General features: G+C 43.7%; 1 protein-coding gene across 2 annotated transcripts in view; it reads right to left on the minus strand.

Moving 5' to 3' along the window:
* LOC123748576 (uncharacterized) overlaps positions 1 to 18,841 on the minus strand; it is a 95,155-nt gene that overhangs the window by 24,655 nt on the left and 51,659 nt on the right. For both annotated transcript variants that reach the window (XM_045730742.2, XM_045730743.2), the window contains exon 4: positions 34 to 366. In XM_045730742.2, coding sequence (XP_045586698.1) covers positions 34 to 366 — 333 coding nt within the window. The remainder of the gene's footprint in view (positions 1 to 33; positions 367 to 18,841) is intronic.

Genomic DNA, 18,841 nt, shown 5'->3' on the forward strand with positions numbered 1-18,841 from the left:
GGGAATAAATGAGACATTAAATATACAACTTACCAGAGTAATCAGAAGAGCAGTTCCATGTGATTTTGTCATTTGTAATGATTACTTCAGCAATGCTGGTTTCTGAACACTGAAGGTTTTCTGATACCCCAAAATCTTGTATTGTTAATTTGTAATTTTCTGCGTTTTCTGGATGCTTCTTTTTATTTACTCTCACAACGTCTACTCTGTGATGAACACCTTTTTGACTTGTGTTACTGTTTATCATCTTTACTTCTGGCAGCATCACAGTGATATTACTGACCCATTTGCTGAAGAACGGGTCATAACTTACGTGATCTTCACACATGCGTATAGTGGCAGTGACTTTAATTCTTGACGCACATTCTGTAAATTAGAGTCAGGGATTAGTTTAACCCATGATAGTCGCTCTCGAGAAAGTCTCAGAAACTACCTAATTGTACCCAATCAGAGATTTACACTTTCCAAGGCATACCATAACGACATCTAGGAACATTGTGGTTGTATAATTTATATCAGCGTTTTGCTCCAGGGATGGTTTTGTATTTCATTACCAGTTGCTGTTTGAGACATTCTTATCGAGTGTCCTGACCTAGTTGGAAGCGTGGCAGCTTTCTACTTTGCACGCCACCCTTCAATTCATTGAAAGTCAAGGAAAATTAAAGTTATAACCTACGATATACATATAAATTCTTTATATTGTATTATATGTGAAGGGCAGGTAAGTACCAGATGTTACTGGTGTAATCCAATAATGGTTCCAGTCTCCAGTTAACTATCAATTAAATTAATTAGTTTCTAAGACTTTCTATATTGCGAGCATCTTGGCCAGATTGGCCGGAAAACAGCTTCAAGTTTAATGGGGCCGAATTACATTTATAAATTTTAAGTTTAAATGGGGCCAGATGGTTGAGTGGACAGCGCTCGGGGTTCGTAGTCCTAAGGGTCCGGGTTCGATCCACGGCGGAGGAGGAAACAAATGGGCAGAGTCACTCGCGGACCAGGCCTTGGGCTGAGAGGATGTGCGCGTCTGCTCTCCCTTCTAGGGAATAAATCCCCAACCCTGTGCTGCGTTCGCCAGGGCGGTATTATCACAATACTATTGTGCTGCTGAGTGTCATTACACTATTGCATTGTATTGCTGGTAACAACACAGCATTACCTACACAGAGTACTTGGAACTCAATGGAAGATTCCCTAGCAAGAACCTAGAGGAGCAACAAGCAAGGAGAGTGGTGGGTCCGTAACCTGACCCTACTGACCTGACCTTTGCGGTCAGTACTGACCCAACGGTCTCCCCTTCCCCCTACCTGACAGGAGGGTGACATAGCCGCCAACATATGATGATGCCAGCTTTGTACAGAGCAACTGTACAATCCTAGTTGTAAGATCTATTTTCCCAACTTTCTCTTACTCTTCTCATTTCGCCATTTCAACAGGTCAAGTGGAACGGTCCAGTGGCCCATGCGGTTATCTGTAAAATCTGGGGGGCCACTTGATCTGAGCATCTGTTCACCCTTGTAGCAGGGTTAGGCTGTCTTAGGGGACATTCTGTCCACACATAGGATACAGGAGGATAAGTCACTGGGGGCTACCCTCTGCGAGTCCCAACCAACCAAGTGGAAGGACGGCGGGCATAGCCCTCGGCTCAGGAGAACTTATTCCTAGGAAGGGAATTGCTGAGAAAAGCAACTATACAAGATAAAATGTACAGGAACTGAGACAATGAGAGGACACCGGGTAAAAATCCGCCCCTCAGCGGGGGGGGGGGGGACACAGGCAATGAGAAACAGAAGGAACTAGCAAACCTGTTATCAACTCTCAAAGTAAGATTTTCTAGACTAATACCCACAAAGGACTCCTCTTTCATAGCACTATGCTACCAGGATGTAGATGTGGATACAATCATCAAGGGAGACAACATACGTATGTTGAAGGATAAACAATTCCAGGTTATTATTCCCCCCCTGAGCTGCAGGCCAGGAAGACAATAATCTTGAAGAGACCTGATGCAGGAATTACTGACGACACCCCAGAAAACATTAAACACGATATAGAATATAGGAATGATTGGGCCAAGGTGAAAGAGGTAATCCTCATGCCGAGATTGTCTAACATGATGAAAATAAGGTTTGAAGAAATCTCCATGGCACAGAAAGCCCTCAGCCAAGGTATCCATTGCAACTACTATCACCTTAGCACGGACAACAACAACCTTGAGCAGGAGGAATACTATAACATTACCCCTTGCTGGACATGCTATAAATACGATCACACAGCCGCAGAGTGCAAACAAACGGGCCAAGTATGTTCAGAATGTGCTGGGCAGGGACACACATACAGAGACTGCATAAATAAATCAAACCCCAAATGTCTCAACTGTGAGGGTCCCCACCGCACACTTGCATCAATATGTCCCATTAGGAAGGACATTCTAAAACAAAAAAGGGCCGATGCCTTAGCAAAAAAGACAGCAATGGCCAATAATACTTATGCAGGTATAACTACCACCAATGCTTGGTCTAACAAGATATCACATAATCCAGCAAACACTACCCCACACACTCCAACAAACATGACTTCACAGGTAAATGGGGACCTATCCACAAAGATCCTGAGCAGTATGCTCTTTGCTCATTTAGAAAACATAGCAAACCCAGGGTCATTTAGATCTGTAATTAAAGAAATGTACAAGATGAATAGTCTCCCATTAATGGAATTCCCAGACACCAACTCCACTAACTCCACTAACATCATAAAAGCCCTGGTGGACAGCAATGTAGCCACCACTACCCCAACTGTGACTAACTCCCAACAAGTGCCAGCACACACGACCCCAACAACCACCAACAAGTCAGAGGAAGATGATACAACACCAGCACCTACCACTCAGGACCCCCCGGAGACGGGCCACACATAAACAACAAAACATACAAGTACCACAGGACCAGGGACCCACAACGGTTCTCACTGATTCCCGCACACCCACACAAAAGGTCACCCAAGCCTCAGTAGTGACCCCAAACACAATGAATTTCTACTCAAGCAAAACAACCCACCGGGTTCCCCACAGGATCCTCAAAGAGCAAATACAAACCCATCAAATAAAATTCCAACACAACATTACCGGTGTCTCTACGAGTGACGTGTACGATCGGATAATGCCAAATACTTTTACCTCAAATCGAAAACCCATAAACATTCAACAGATAAGCAGCGAGGACTTTGACGCAATGCGCAATGGTTATGGAACGATCCCAAACAATCCACAAGGTGGAAGAAACCCATCAGATTCAACATACCCATCCAGTCATTAACAATAATTCAACACAATGTTCTATGCTGGACTCCGCACAGAGCATTGGAACTCAGCAACTTGTACAGAGAAATAGACCCTGATATAATACTCATTAACAGCCATGGAAAAAAGAACAGCGAGAAGATCAAGATCTTCAATTACAAAATCTACCAGGTCAACAGAGCTGACCAGGCCAACGATGGAGCGGCAATTGCCGTTAAAAGAAATATTCCTCACAAAATTCTAGATAACTTCCAGGAAAATTTCCTAGCAATTGAACTCCAAACTACGAAAGGTATAATCTTCATAGGAACATGCTACCAACCACCAAGACGTCCTTACCTTCCCCTTGCCGACATCATGAAACTTACCAGAAGGAACAGACCTGCCTACTTTCTGGGTGATCTGAACGCCAAGCACAGAACACTGGGACATGGAAAGAACAACCAAGCAGGAGAAGCCATCCACAATATGATAAGGTACGGAAATCTAACCCACCTGGGTCCAGACTTCCCAACTTACGTCAGACAAGGCCATAGTGGTAAACCAGACATAATACTGTCAAACAACCACCACTTCCTAAACACCCACATAGAAAGGGGCCCTGTGAGCACAAGCGACCACCTACCAATAATAATGACGCTATCAACTAACCCTATTCAGAAACCCTCACCACCAAGACTTCAATACACTAAAACTGACTGGGAAGCGTTCAAAAGCAGTGCACAGGAAATCAGTGTCACAGATTTTAACGGAAAGGAAACATCATGCATAAACGCCGAGTTAAATACATGGATTAACACCATAGAAAAATGCATGACTGATCACATTCCCGTAGCTCACCACATAACGCTCCCACACCCCCCAGCCACTGAGGCTCTCAGGACACTGCAAACCAGATATAACAATCTTCTACAACTCATAACACAACACGGGTGGACGGATGAGCGCAAAAGACTACAAAGGGAACTTCAAGATGAGCTGCAAGATCTGTGCAAAACAGAGTACACCAAACAATGGGATGACCTAATAAGCAAAATCCAAGTCGACTACAGAAACCCGGGAAAGTTCTGGAAAAAAGTAAAGACCCTGATGGGAAGCTCTTCTGAGGAAACACCCTACATCATAGACGCCTCAGGAAATAAACTCTATGAGGAGAGAGAACAAGAGCAGGAATTCAGGAAATTCTGGGAAAAAATATTCAGGATAAACCCGGAAGAAAATTTAAATTTTTGCCCAATTAATGAAAGGGAAATTACAACTCAAGTCGATAACAGAGCTGCAGCACTACTCCCGACGCAAACAATAGACCTTAACAACATACGCGATGACTGCCACCTTATGAAACACATAACCATTGCGGAGGTCCATAAAACAATTATGGGTTTCAGGAACAAGGCGCCGGGCAACAGCAAAATAAATAAGATGGTATTATCCAACCTACCAGTGATTGCAATCCATCAATACACATGTATAATAAATGCAGCTCTTGCATCTGGACTATTCCCCACATACTTCAATAATGCCACAATAAGATTAATCCCCAAGCCAGGTAAACCCCCAACCCAAACTGAAAACTACAGGCCAATTTCCCTCCTCGAAGTACCAGGTAAAATAGTCGAAAAAATTATCAATCAGAGACTGGTGAAGTACATGGAAGAGGAAGGGAAGTATAACACCAGGCAGCATGGGTTTAGAAACCGCAAAGGGGTCCATACAGCTATAGCCCTGATCTACGAGCATATAGCCAACGCAGTGTCGAAAAAAGATCAGTGTAATATAGTGCTTAGGGACGTCTCGAAAGCCTTCGACAAAGTGTGGCACACAGGCCTAAAATATAAGATATCTGAACTAGGGCTTCCTGAGAGATTTACTGCTACTCTCTGCAGCTTTATAGACAATAGAACTGCTAGGCTTAATATCGGCAGCTACTTGGGTGACGTAATAGAACTGAAAAGTGGAGTACCACAAGGAAGCTGCCTCTCCCCCACTCTATTCAACATATATACAGCTGACCTACCCCAACCCCAACATGGAGAATACATCACATACGCTGATGATGTTACCCAAATAATATGCCAACCGGGCCCATCAAAGCCGCTACTAGCCGACAAGACCAAGGCGGCAATTGAACTCATAAACAACTTTGAGAAGCAATGGAAAATTAGCACCAACAAACAAAAGTTCCAAATAATACACATTGCAAAAAGAAACCCGGACCCCATCATCGTTGATAACCAGCCGATCCAATATGTGGAGCTAGGCAGAATACTGGGACTTATGATAAATAGAACAGGGATACAAATTCATGTAAGGGACCGACTAAACAAAGCCAAAGCAGCATTCGGAAAACTGAGAAGATTCCGAAGCCTTAGTACTAACATTCAGATCCACCTATATAAGGCTCTAGTTCGGGCGCATCTAGAATATCCCCCAGTACCACTACACACCATAAAGAAAACTAACATGCAGAAACTGCAAGCAGTACAAAATAAGGCGCTTAGGAGAGCAGCAAAACACCGTCCACCATATGATCAGACAATCCAGGAGCTCCACGAACTCCTGAACATACAGCCACTAAACATCAGACTGCAGCACCAAGCCATCAGGGTATGGAACACCATCGAAATGTTAGAGGACCCAATGTTTGAAAGATTACTCCAAGATGAGACGCCCCGCTCCCACAGCTGGTGGCCCAAGAGCCTCGATTCTCTGGACGAAAACCCCACCCCACAGTATATAATCCCCAGATGAGTTATATATGTATATATATGAACAGTTCATATATGTGTATGTATGAACAACGCGATAAATAATATATATGACAACTCGATAAATAATAATAATAAAATAAAGAGCCTTAAACAGAATAACATGTGTGGAAGCATCGGAGTGTGTATATATGAATGCTACACAGTATTCATCTATGAACATCCATATATGGTGAAACACATGTGAAGAACCTCTCACACACTGACAGCTCCTTGACAAGAGGGAGCCAGCTTAGCTTAGCTGCCAACACCCACACATCGTGTCAGCAAGGCGGACAGCCCGCCTGCTTTCATACCTCTCACTGTATTTCCCACTTCTATACTTCCCTTCACCTATGCCTCTCCTTCCTCTTTACTCCCAAAAAAAAAAAAAAATGGGCAGAGTTCCTTTCACCCTGATGCCTCTGTTCACCTAGCAGTAAATAAGTACCTGGGAGCTAGACAGCTGCTACGGGCTGCTTCCTGGGGATATGTGCGTGTGAAAATTATGATTAAGGATTTGGCTGAAATGCTATGCGTGCTAGTGGCTGAACAAGAATGTAAGAACTCGTGTATATATAAATAAATAAACAGATTAATGAATTAATCCAGATACCAGGATGGCTAGAATGGCTTGCATCTTTCAATTAATCAGATCCTTGGCATCCCGACTTGTCTTCATGTTCTTATATAATCTGGTCAAAGTGTCTGTTGGTGTGTCTCTCAGACTTTATTAAACGGTTTACAAAGGGAAAAATGTTTCCATATATTAGTTTATGATAATAAAATTCGTAATTGCCACACTAATGTTAAAATTGTTGAGGAATTTTAGAATGTCATTAAAATTGTAAAGAAATAGCATAATTACTTCATTCTTGGTTTTTTATCACTAATTTTTTAAATTTATGACAGTATTTCAAGCGATATGAAATATTAAAAGTATGGAAAATATTTCATTATTGATAAGTTCTATTTATTCATTATTTATAAAGCTCTGAAAACATTGCAGAAACCATTAACAGTTTTACTATATCGTTGTGGGCTCAGTCACAATTTACATATGTCACAACATTACCATATTTCCTAACTACAAAGAAGTTAAATTTATTCTAAAACTGCTTGACTACAGTTAATAATAATAGTAATTGTTCTGTTTATTTTCCATTGTTAACGTAGACGAAGTGGCTAGATTTTTCAGATCTAAAAAATATGTCAGCGAAACCTTATTACATTATAGAAACTTCTATATTACTTCTATAGAAATAATGTTACGTATAATTCTTTACATCAGTTATTTAAACTGAATAAAGATGGTTATTCATTGTCATTTCAAATTGTTGATTATTCATCTCTGTCAAAAACTAATTAGAGTTAAAACATATAATAATATCAATTCAGTTATGTAAGGCACTTAAAAATGAAGCCGCGAGGATAATTCTTGGTGTCCCCTGATGTCGAAGAAAAGTATTCCTTTACCCCAGTTTCTTGGAAAGTACAGAATGGCAACGCCGCATTTGTTGTTTTCATAGTACTATGTTATAATTATGAATGAATAGGCGCAAGGTAACGACGTGTCTCTTTGGTCAAAACACCAATCGCTTGTTTACAAAATTCTTTCTGCCATCTATAGGATAATATAAAACAGAAATGAATAAAAATTAATATAATTAAAATTGTGACCAAGGAAGATAGCACTACACGTGTGATTATGAGTTTGATGACCTTCCATGTAAATGATATAATATAAAATAATGGTACGTATTGACATTTGGCTGTGGAGGTAGAGACGACGTCGCGTCACCTACGACACGTTAGCTCCATCTTCATTGGTCATAAATCAACAACAACACACTTAACAACATTTTTTCATGTTAAAATTGGTTTGCAAATATTTGCATTTGCGAATATTGTTGATGTACTTTATATGAATAATTGTATCAAGAATGAACTACACATCAATATCAGAAACAGAAAGAAGAGTTAGAAAGTATTATAATTACTTATAATTTATTATTACTGACAGCTGGAAGACAACGTGAAATGAATTGCGACAATGTTACTTATGTATTTAATTCCTGAGTAACAACTATTATTAAATTAATAAATTAGATAATGAAATACATCACGGAATAGTATTAATAGTTGACCAAATAATTACGTGAGGCAGAGAGAGAGAGAGAGAGAGAGAGAAAGAGAGAGAGAGAGACAGAGAGAGAGAAAGAAAGAGAGAGAGAGAGAGAGAGAGAGAGAGAGAGAGAGAGAGAGAGAGAGAGAGAGAGAGAGAGAGAGAGAGAGAGAGAGAGAGAGACAACACAATAGACAGGAAGGAGCATATACTGGATACTGGAACACGTGGAGTCAGCAGTGCCTGCAGTAGCAGGAGTGAAAATTCGACCGAACCCCGCCATAAGGACATCCTCGTACTCACCTAGTATTGTGATTGACAGGGAAGCTAGTGGTAGATACTCTCTCTAGGTCATCAATAAGGTGTACAGTGTGATTTAAAATATAAATTTAAAATATATCATAGAACTATAGAATCCAAAGTATTGAGGTTCACATTACACTAGCGTCCCACGTAGCTCAGTGGAGTATGCAGGGAGTCACAGGTCAGGACCACCACAACACTGTTTACCTCCCCCGCCTTTCCCACCCCCTCCCATTCTAGCAAAATACTTCTCCGCGCCCTCCCTCCCCCCTCACACCCCAGACCCGCCCACCACAGTGTATAACCCACACCTTCACATCCCACCCCTCTTACCACACTCTTCCACTTTCCCTTCCTCCATATTAGCCCCCCTTCTCCCCCCCCCCTGTCACTTTCCCAAAACACTCCTGCCTCCCTCCCCCATACACACCAACCCGTCCACCATAGTTTAACAACCACATCTCCACAACTAGCACCCACATCTTCCACATCTTGGATTCATCCTGTTTCTGATATATGTAAACAACCTTCCAGAGGGTATAGTCTCATTGCTCTCAATGTTTGTTGATGATGCAAAAATTATGAGAACAATCAACACGGATGAAGATAGACAGAGACTACAGGACGACCTGGTAAATCCAGATCGCCTGAATAAATCCTGGTCGACAAGGTCGACCTGACCCGGACGACCTCGGTCACACACATCTGGAGGAATTGTCTAGAAAATAGCTATAAATATTGAATTCAAGGATGTGTAAAATAATGAAATTAGGCAAAGGAAGCAAAATGATGAACACAAGCTATCATCCGGGAGGTGAAATCCTGCAAGAGTCCAATAGAGAGAAAGATCTGGGGGTTGATATTACACTGGACCTGTCCCAAGAAGCCCATCTCAAAAGGATATCATCAGCGGCAAATGCTAGATTGGTCAGCATAAGAACTGCCTTTAAAAACCTGTATTAGGAAACATTCAAAACCTTGAATACCACTAATGTCAGACCAAACCTGAAGAAAGCAGCTCAAACCTGGAGTCCATACCTAGTTAACACAAGACAGATTTTGAGAAGATTCAGAAATATGTCACCAGACTAGTCCCAGAACTGAGAAGTATGAGTTATGAGGAAAGGCTACGGAAGCTGAACCTCAGAAGAGTACGGAAGACATGATCACCACCTACAAAACTCTCAGGGGAATTGACAGGGTGAAAAAAGACAAACTATTTAGCATGGGTGGAACACGAACATGGGGACTAAGGTGGAAACTTAGTACCCAAATGAGCCACTGAGACATAAGTAATTTTTTTCAGTGTCAGAGTAGTTAACAAATGGAATGCATTAGTAAGTGATGTGGTGGATGTTGACTTCCTACACAGTTTCAAATGAAGATATGATAGAGCCCAAAAGGCTCAGAAATCTGTACTCCCGTCTATTGACAGTTGAGAGGCAGAACTAAAGAGCCGAACCTCAACCCCCCGTAAGCAAAAGTAGGTGAGTACAACAAAGTGAGAGCACACGCATATACGCAGACACACAGACACAAACACAGAGACACAGACACATACACACACACAGACTTGGACACACACACACCCACACACACCCACACAGACTCGGATACACAGACACAATAGTACCAGATAGAAAGAAGAAAGAAAGAAGAAACGTTCAAAGCCAGCACATCAAGGAACCATAAAGAATGAGAGGGGAAGATGAACAAGCCATGCTTGATCTGATATTTACCCTAAATGAGTGGGGTATAAGGGAAGTTACGTTGGAAGCCCCCTTGGGAATGAGGGATCACAGTGTATTGATCTTTGAATACCTGGTAGAGCTAGGACTTATCTCCCCCCAAAAAAGAACTAGGCAACAAAAGGCTGGCATATCGAAAGGGGAATTATGAGGAGATGAGAAGTTTATTAAGGGAAATACCATGAGACACAGACCTCAGAATTAAGTCTGTACAAGACATGTTGGATTATGTCATCCAAAAGTGTCAGGAGGCAGTAAACCGGTTTATCCCGCCCCAAAAGGAAAAATCCGAGAAGCAAAAGATGAATCCATGGTTTAATTGGTCAGGTAAGAAAGCAAAGGAACTGAGCAAAAGGGCATGGAGGAACTTCCGAAAGTAACAGAGCACCAGAAAGCAGAGAGACACCAGAGAACCAGGAATAAGTATGTTAATGTGAGAAGAGAAGAAAGAAAAATTATGAAAATGATATAGCAAACAAAGCGAAGACCGAACCAAAGCTACTCCACAGTCATATCAGGAGGAAAACACCAGTGAGAGAACAGGTAATGAAACTTGAACAGTCTTGGACATGTATACAGAGAATGACAAAGAGGTGTGTGAAGAACTCAACAGGAGGTTCCAGGAGGTCTTCACAATAGAACAAGGGGAGGTCACTGTGCTAGGAGAGAGGCAGTAAACCAGGCGGCCCTAGAAGGGTTCGAAATTACGAGAGATGAGATTAAGAGACACCTGTTGGATCTGGATGTGAGAAAGGCTGTTGGTCCAGACGGGATCTCACCATGGGCATAGGTAATGAAAGCGTATGCAGAGGCACTTTGCTTGCTACTCTCCATAGTGAGTAGGTCACTGAGTAGGTCACTGGAGACGGGAGACCTACCAGAAATATGAAAGACGGCTAATGTGGTCCCAATATACAGAAAGGGTGACAGACAAGAGGCACTGAACTACAGGCAAGTGTTCTTGACTTGCATACCATACAAGGTGATGGACAAGATAGTGAGAAAAACCTAGTAACACATCTGGAAAGATGGGACTTAGTGACAAATCACCATCATGGGTTAAGGGAGGGTAAATCTTAATAGATTTCTACGAACAGGTGACAAAGATTAAGCAAGAAAGATAAGGCTGGGCAGACTGCATTTACTTGCATTGTCGGAAAGCCATTTACACAGTACCCCATAAAAGACTGATACATAAGTTGGAGATACAGGCAGGGGTAACTGGTAATAAGCTCCAGTGGACAGGGAAGTACCTAAGCAATAGGAAGCAGATAACTACAGTGAGGGGTGAGACCTCAGACTGGCGTGAAGTCACCAGTGGAGTCCCACAGGGCTCTGTACTCGGTCCTATCCTGTTTCTGATATACGTAAATGATCTCCCGGAGGGTATAAACTCATTTCTCTCAATGTTTGCTAACGATGCCAAAATTATGAGAATGATTAAGATAGAGGAGGACTGCTTGAGGCTTCAAGAAGACCTAGACAAACTGAAGGAATGGTAGAACAAATAGTTGTTAGAATTTAACCCAAGCAAATGCAATGTAATGAAGATAGGTGTAGGGAGCAGGAGGCCAGATACAAGGTATCATTTGGGAGCTGAAATTCTTCAAGAGTCAGAGAGATAAAAAGACGTGGGGGTTGATATCACGCCAGACCTGTCCCCTGCAGCCCATATCAAGAGGATAACATCAGCGGCATATGCCAGGTTGGCCAACATAAGAACGACATTTAGAAACTTGTGTAAGGAATCATTCAGAACTTTCTATACAACACATGTCAGGCCAATCCTGGAGTATGCAGCCCCAGCATGGAGTCCATATCTAGTCACGTATAAGAGTAAACTGGAAAAGGTTCGGAGGTTTGCCACCAGACTAATACCCGAACTGAGAGGTATGAGCTACAAGGAGAGACTACGGGAATTAAACCTTACGTCGCTGGAAGACAGAAGAGTTATAGGGGACATGATCATCACATACAAGATTCTCAAAGGAATTGATAGGGTAGATAAAGACAGGCCATGTAACACAAAGGGACACAGGTGGAAACTGAGTGGCCAAATGAGCCACAGAAACATTAGAAAGAACTTTTTTAGTGTCAAAGTGGTTGACAAATGGAATGCGTTAGGAAGTGATGTGGTGGAGGCTGACTCCATACACAGTTTCAAGTGTAGATATGATAGAGCCCAGTAGGCTGAGGAATCTATACACTAGTTGATTGACAGTTGATTGACAAACACAGACTCGAACACAAAGGCTCAAACAAAGAGACACAGACAGAGAGAGAGAGAGAGACAGGATTACTTGTGTGTAAGTGGGAATTTTTTTTTAGTAGTTAGTAAGAGATGATTGATTGACATTTGAGAGGCTGGCCGAAAGAGCAGAGCTCAACCCCCCGTAAGCACAACTAGATGAATACAACTAGGTGAATACAGACATACAGGCACACTCACAGATTCGGATACAGACACACACACATAGACTCGGACACACAGATACAGACACACACACACATATACAGTTGAGAGGCGGGACCAAAGAGCCAAAGCGCAACCCCTGCAAGCACAACTAGGTGAGAATTAGTTAAGTACAGACACAAAGACTGGAGGAAGACTCCAAAAGAAACTTCAAATGTGGATATGATAGAGCCCAACAGGCTCAGGAACCTGTTCACCAGTTGATTGACAGTTGTGAGCCGGTACCAAAGATCCGAAGCTCAACCCCACAAACACAGCTATGTGAGTACGACTAGGTGAGTACACACAGAGACTCAGGCAATTAAACACACACACACACACACACACACACAAACACACACATGCACTCACAGACACACACACACACAGGGGCCTCGTAGCCTGGTGGATAGCGCGCAGGACTCGTAATTCTGTGGCGCGGGTTCGATTCTCGCACGAGGCAGAAACAAATGGGCAAAGTTTCTTTCACCCTGAATGCCCCTGTTACCTAGCAGTAAATAGGTACCTGGGAGTTTGTCAGCTGTCACGGGCTGCTCCCTGGGGTGTGTGTGTGTGTGTATGTGTGTGGTGTGGAAAAAAAAGTAGTTAGTAAACAGTCGATTGACAATTGAGAGGCGGGCCGAAAGAGCAAAGCTCAACCCCCGCAAACACAACTAGGTGGATACAACTAGGTGAATACACACACTCTAGACTCGTGGGCCTAGGGACCGGGGTTTGATCCTGGCACCCGGCAGAAAAACAAATGGGTAGAGTTTCCTTTACCCTGATGCACCTGTTACCTAGCAGTAAATAGGTACCTGGGAGTCAGACAGCTTTTACGGACTTCTTCCTAGAATGTGTATGTGTAAAAAAAAAAATAGTTAATAGTTAGTAACAGTTGATTGATTGATAGTTGAGAGGCGGGCCGAAAGAGCAGAGATCAAACCCCGCAATCCCAACTTGGTGAATACACACACACACACACAGACAGACATGACCTGGAAAGTCGTGGTACCAGTGAGAGCACAAGCTCCAAACATGGAACTCTGACATCAGATGGGAAGTCCCTACAGTCCCTCACCAAACAGTAGAAGGCCCAGGAAGGAATATGATGACAACAACAAGGCATGTATCGATGAAGTGCAGTGGGCAGCAACATTAGCTCACAGAATGAGAGCAAAACTGCTGGTCATGGGGGACCTATATCACGGAGAGATCAATTGGGAATCAAGGAATCCCCATGGAGGGGACGAAACGTGGGGAGTGACCATTGTGTCCTAGTCTTTGACTACATGATGGAAGTCAAACTTGTGACCAATGGCCAAGAGGTCTGGGAAAGGAGAGTTGACTACAATGGGACTACAGAAGGATAAGAAACTATCTGGGAGAAGTGCAGTGGGAGGAACAAATTAGAGGAAAAACAGTGCATGATGTGATGAACCTAGTCATATGGAAATGCAAGGAGGCCGAAGAGAGATTTACACCAACAGTAAAGGGAAAAAAGTAAGAGGGAATATAATAACACACGGTTTAATAGACAGTGTCAGGAAGCAAAAATGAGCATCAGGCGGGAGTGGAGGAAGTACAGAAGACAATGGACAGAGGCAAACAGGATCAGATGCAACAGATCTAGGAACTGAATGCCAGTTTCCATGGAGTGTTCACAACCGAGCCTGAGCAGCTCCCATTGTTAGAAGAGATTACCCTAGATGAAAGATTATCAGATATAGAGGTGACAGCAGAGGAGGTAATGAAACAGTTGACAACACTGGAAGCAACTAAAGCGATTGGACCAGACAAAGTATCACCGTGGATGCCAAAAGAGGCAGCGCAGGCCCTCAGTGTGCCTCTGGCAAGGATCTTTAATGAATCACTTAAGTCTGGAGAATTGCCCAATTGCTGGAAAAGGGCCAATGTTGTACCGATTTTCAAGAAAGGTGATAGGGAGGAGGCACTTAACTACAGACCTGTATCACTGACAAGCATTCCCTGTAAAATACATGAAAGAATAATTAGGCTAAGACTGGTTGCACACCTAGAGAACGTTAGGTTTGTAAACAAAAATCAACATTTGTTCTGGAAAGGGAATTCTTGCCTGACCAACCTTTTGGAATTCTATGATAAAATAACGTGGATAAAACAGGACAGAGAAGGTTGGGCAGATTGCATATTTCAGGACTGCCAGGAGGCCTTTGATACAGTACTACACTTGAGGCATCTATTCAAACTCGAGAGGCAGGCGGGGGTGGGAGGAAAGGCCCTAGCATGGATAAGAAACTACCTAACTAGAAGGAGCCAGAGAGTTACGGAAAGGGACAAGAAGTCGGACTGGCAAACAGTAACGAGTGAAGTACCTCAAGGATCGGTGCTAGGAGCAATTATATTTCTAATATATGTTAACAACATGTTTACAGGAGTAGAGTCTTACATGTCGATGTTCGCGGATGATGCAAAGTAGATGAGAAGAGTTGTGACAGATGAGGATTGTAGGATCCTCCAAGAGGACTTGAACAGGTTGCAGATATGGTCAGAGAAAAGGCTACTGGAGTGCAAGACGAGCAAATGTAAAGTCATGGAAATGGGACTAGGTGATAGGAGACCAAAGGGACAGTACACAATGAAGGGGAACTGCCTACCTGTGACGACGTGAAAAAGAGACCTGGGCGTGGACTTAACACCTAATCTATCTTCTGAGCCACATATAAATAGGATAACGACTGCAGCGTTCTCTACACTGGCAAAAGTTAGAACATCATTCAGAAACCTAAGTAAGGAGGCATTTAGGACGTTTTACACTGCCCACGCGAGACCAGTCTTAGAGTATGCTGCCTCATCATGGAGTCCGCATCTGAAGAAACACGTAAGGAAACTGGAAAAGGTTTAGAAGTTTGCAACGAGACTCGTCCCAGCGTTACGAGGGATGGGGTATGAAGAGCGCCTGAAGGAACTGAGCCTTACGACACTAGAAAAGAGAAGGGAGAGGGGGGGATATGACAGAGACGTATAAAATACTCTGGGGAATTGACAGAGTGGATATAGACGAAATGTTCACACTGAATAGTAACAGAACGAGGGCACATGGGTGGAAGCTGGAAACTCAGATGAGTCACAGAGATGTTAGGAAATTTTCTTTTAGCGTGAGAGTAGTGGAAAAATGGAATGCGCTTAAGGAGCAGGTTGAGGAAGAAAATTCTATTCATAATTTTAAAGCAAGGTATTATAGGGAAATCGGACCCTATCCGATTTCCCTATCCCTAATCGATATAGGGGAAACTATTTCTGTACTCTAGTTGATTGACAGTTGAGAGGCGGGACCAAAGAGCCAGAGCTCATCCCCCGCAAACACAACTAGGTGAGTACAACTAGGTGAGTACACACACACACACACACACACACAAGGGAACAAACATGACAGGTAAATGCACATCTGGTACAGTGAAAAGTGACAGTGTCCAAATGAAGGATATGTTTGACCAAGCTTGGGATAGTATCAGCAAAGAGATGAAAGAAATAAGGGATGCAATCAGCATCCTGCATAAAGAGCTATTAGCAGCAAATGAGGAGATAAGAAGGCTCAAAGAAAACAATACTCAGACTCAGCTCCAGATAACCATGCCAAGAGAAGATGGAAATGTATCAGTGGAAGAGATTGCCACTGTACAAGAATCATTTGCTGAGATGCAGGCGATGAGTCACAATAACGTGCTGAAGTATGTTGACCAATGTGCAATCTACATCCATTCTCAAGTCAATCTCACAATCGACTTGAGAATGGTCCAGGACGGACCAAAACGTCGTTGTTCCTTCATTTTCTAGTGTGTGGACTGGTCAACATTTGCTGAGATACTTAAAAAGAGTCCAGATGTAAAGGCCACAGTGAGGGGAGGTAGCCATGAAAGCAGCTACCTCATAGGAAATGGCAAGGTGCACTAGTGAACTGCTGGAGAGGAAAAGATCAGTGGTAGTACCAGGCACTGAAGAACAGGACGGCTCCAGTAAGATGGAATGGATTAGTAAGGACAATGAGGCAGTGTGAGGGATAATACAGGGGTTGCAGATGGAAGGGGCTGGACCATGAATTGAGGAGGTTTTCAGGCAAGGCTGGTACAACAAGGACAGAGTTCGTCTGGTAAAGATAGTATTTACAAACGAGTACACAAAGGAAGCAATTTTAGCAAGGAAGAGCCTTTTGTACCATGTAGGAGGTTACAGGAAAGTATTCCTCTAGAGGGACATGACGAGGGAAGAGAGAGTAAAGGCAGCAAAAGCGAGGAGGAAACACTGGGGCAGAGGACAGAACCAAGGAACCATAGACCCCTATTCAACAGCCCCAGAGGGAAGTGGGGTACTCCCAACCAGCACCCCAGCAACCCCAGAGGAGAGGACAACACCCACATCTTCCTCCCCATAGAAATTCGCCACCTACATTGAACCCTCCCTGCCCTCATTCCAAGGCTCAGTCAACCCTCCCTCCCCCCCTCCCTTACCCTTCCAGTTCCCCTCTCCTTCACCCCATACCCTTCATGTACCACCCCTTCCCCATCACCCCCTTACCCTCCCTGTCCTCTCTTTCCCTTCTCACCCCATTCCCTCCCTGTCCCCTCCCCCTGTCACCCCACACCCTCCTGGACCCCCCTCTCCCCTCACTCTATTCCCTTCTTGACCACTCTCCTCCCTCACCCAATATCCTCCCTGCCCCCCCCCCTCACCCCTCACCCCAAACCCTCTCTGTCCCCCGCTTTCCTTGAACTCCCACTCCTAGCCCCAGCATGTGATAATACCCTGTTAACCATCTCACAGGCTCCCTCCCTAACCACTGTTCTCCCTGCCATCCCACCCCAGACTCCCCTGCATTCCCCAAACCATGACCTCCCTCCTCCCTCCACCACATGCCCCCTCTGCTCCCCCATTCCATGCCCTAAGTGAGCCTCAACACCAGACCTTCTCAGCCACACCACCCCAGACCATCCCAGCCTCCATGTACCAGAGCCTCCAAACCCCCCTCACACTCCATATCCCCTTCCTAGGCCCTCCCCCCCCCCCAGACATCCCTTGCTCCCTCCCGCCCCAACTCCAGGGGAATCAACAGAAACTGAGAAGGGACAGAAGAGGGTCAGCTTCATGGTAATGTACTCGAACATAGATGGGATCACAAACAAGGCAATTGAACTTAGGAAAAGAGAACAAGAAGCAAACCCAGATGTAATTGGACTCACAGAAACAAAACTCTCAGGAACCAAAGCGAATACGGTGTTTCCCCAGGACTACACAGTAATAAGGAGAGAAAGGGAAGGAAGGGGAGGAGGCAGAGTGGCCCCTACTGTTGAGAAAGGAACGGACTTTCGAGAAAATTATTATTCCTGGCCGCGAAGGGTTCAGAGACTTCATAACAGGCACCATGACGATGGGAAGACCAAGAGTAGTAGTAGCAGTGAAATATAATCCACCACCAACTGACAGAAGACCTAGGCAAGCGTATGACAGGAACAACAAGGCGGTTAATACTACAATCAAGAGAGCAGCCGCTGCTGCCAGAAGAAATTGATCCCATCTGCTCATCATGGGGGACTTCAATCACAGAAGGATAGACTGAGAAAACAAGGAACCATATGGAGGTGAGGAAACAGGGGAGCTAAACTACTGGAAGTGGCGACAAGGAACATTTTTAAGTCAGCACATTAGAGATGCCACAAGAATGAGAGGCAACGAGGAACCAGTGAGACTGGACCTAGTCTTCACTCTGAACGACTCCGAAATAAGGGAAATTGGTTTCGAAGCCAAAGTGGGAATGAGTGATCACAGTGTACTGATGTTTGAGTACCTGATCGAAGTAGGGTTAAGGTACTCAAGAAAGGAACCAGAAAGCAAGAGGCTGGCATTCAGGAAGGGAAACTATGAGGAGATAAGAAAATTTTTAACAGATGTAACTTGGGAAACAGAACTCAGAGGAATGACGGCCAAAGACATATTGGACTCCATCACGCAGAAGTCTAAAGAGGCAGCAGACAAGTTCGTCCCAGTCCAAAAGGAAAAAAATTAAATGGAGACAAGAAATCCAAGGTTTAATCAGAGATGTAAGACAGCAAAGCAACGAAGTAAAAAGGCATGGAGAAACTATAGAAATAACAAGGCAATAGAGAGCAGAGAAAGATACCACAGTGACAG

Source organism: Procambarus clarkii, chromosome 93, assembly GCF_040958095.1.
Source record: "Procambarus clarkii isolate CNS0578487 chromosome 93, FALCON_Pclarkii_2.0, whole genome shotgun sequence".
NCBI classification, from domain to species: Eukaryota; Metazoa; Arthropoda; class Malacostraca; order Decapoda; family Cambaridae; genus Procambarus; species Procambarus clarkii.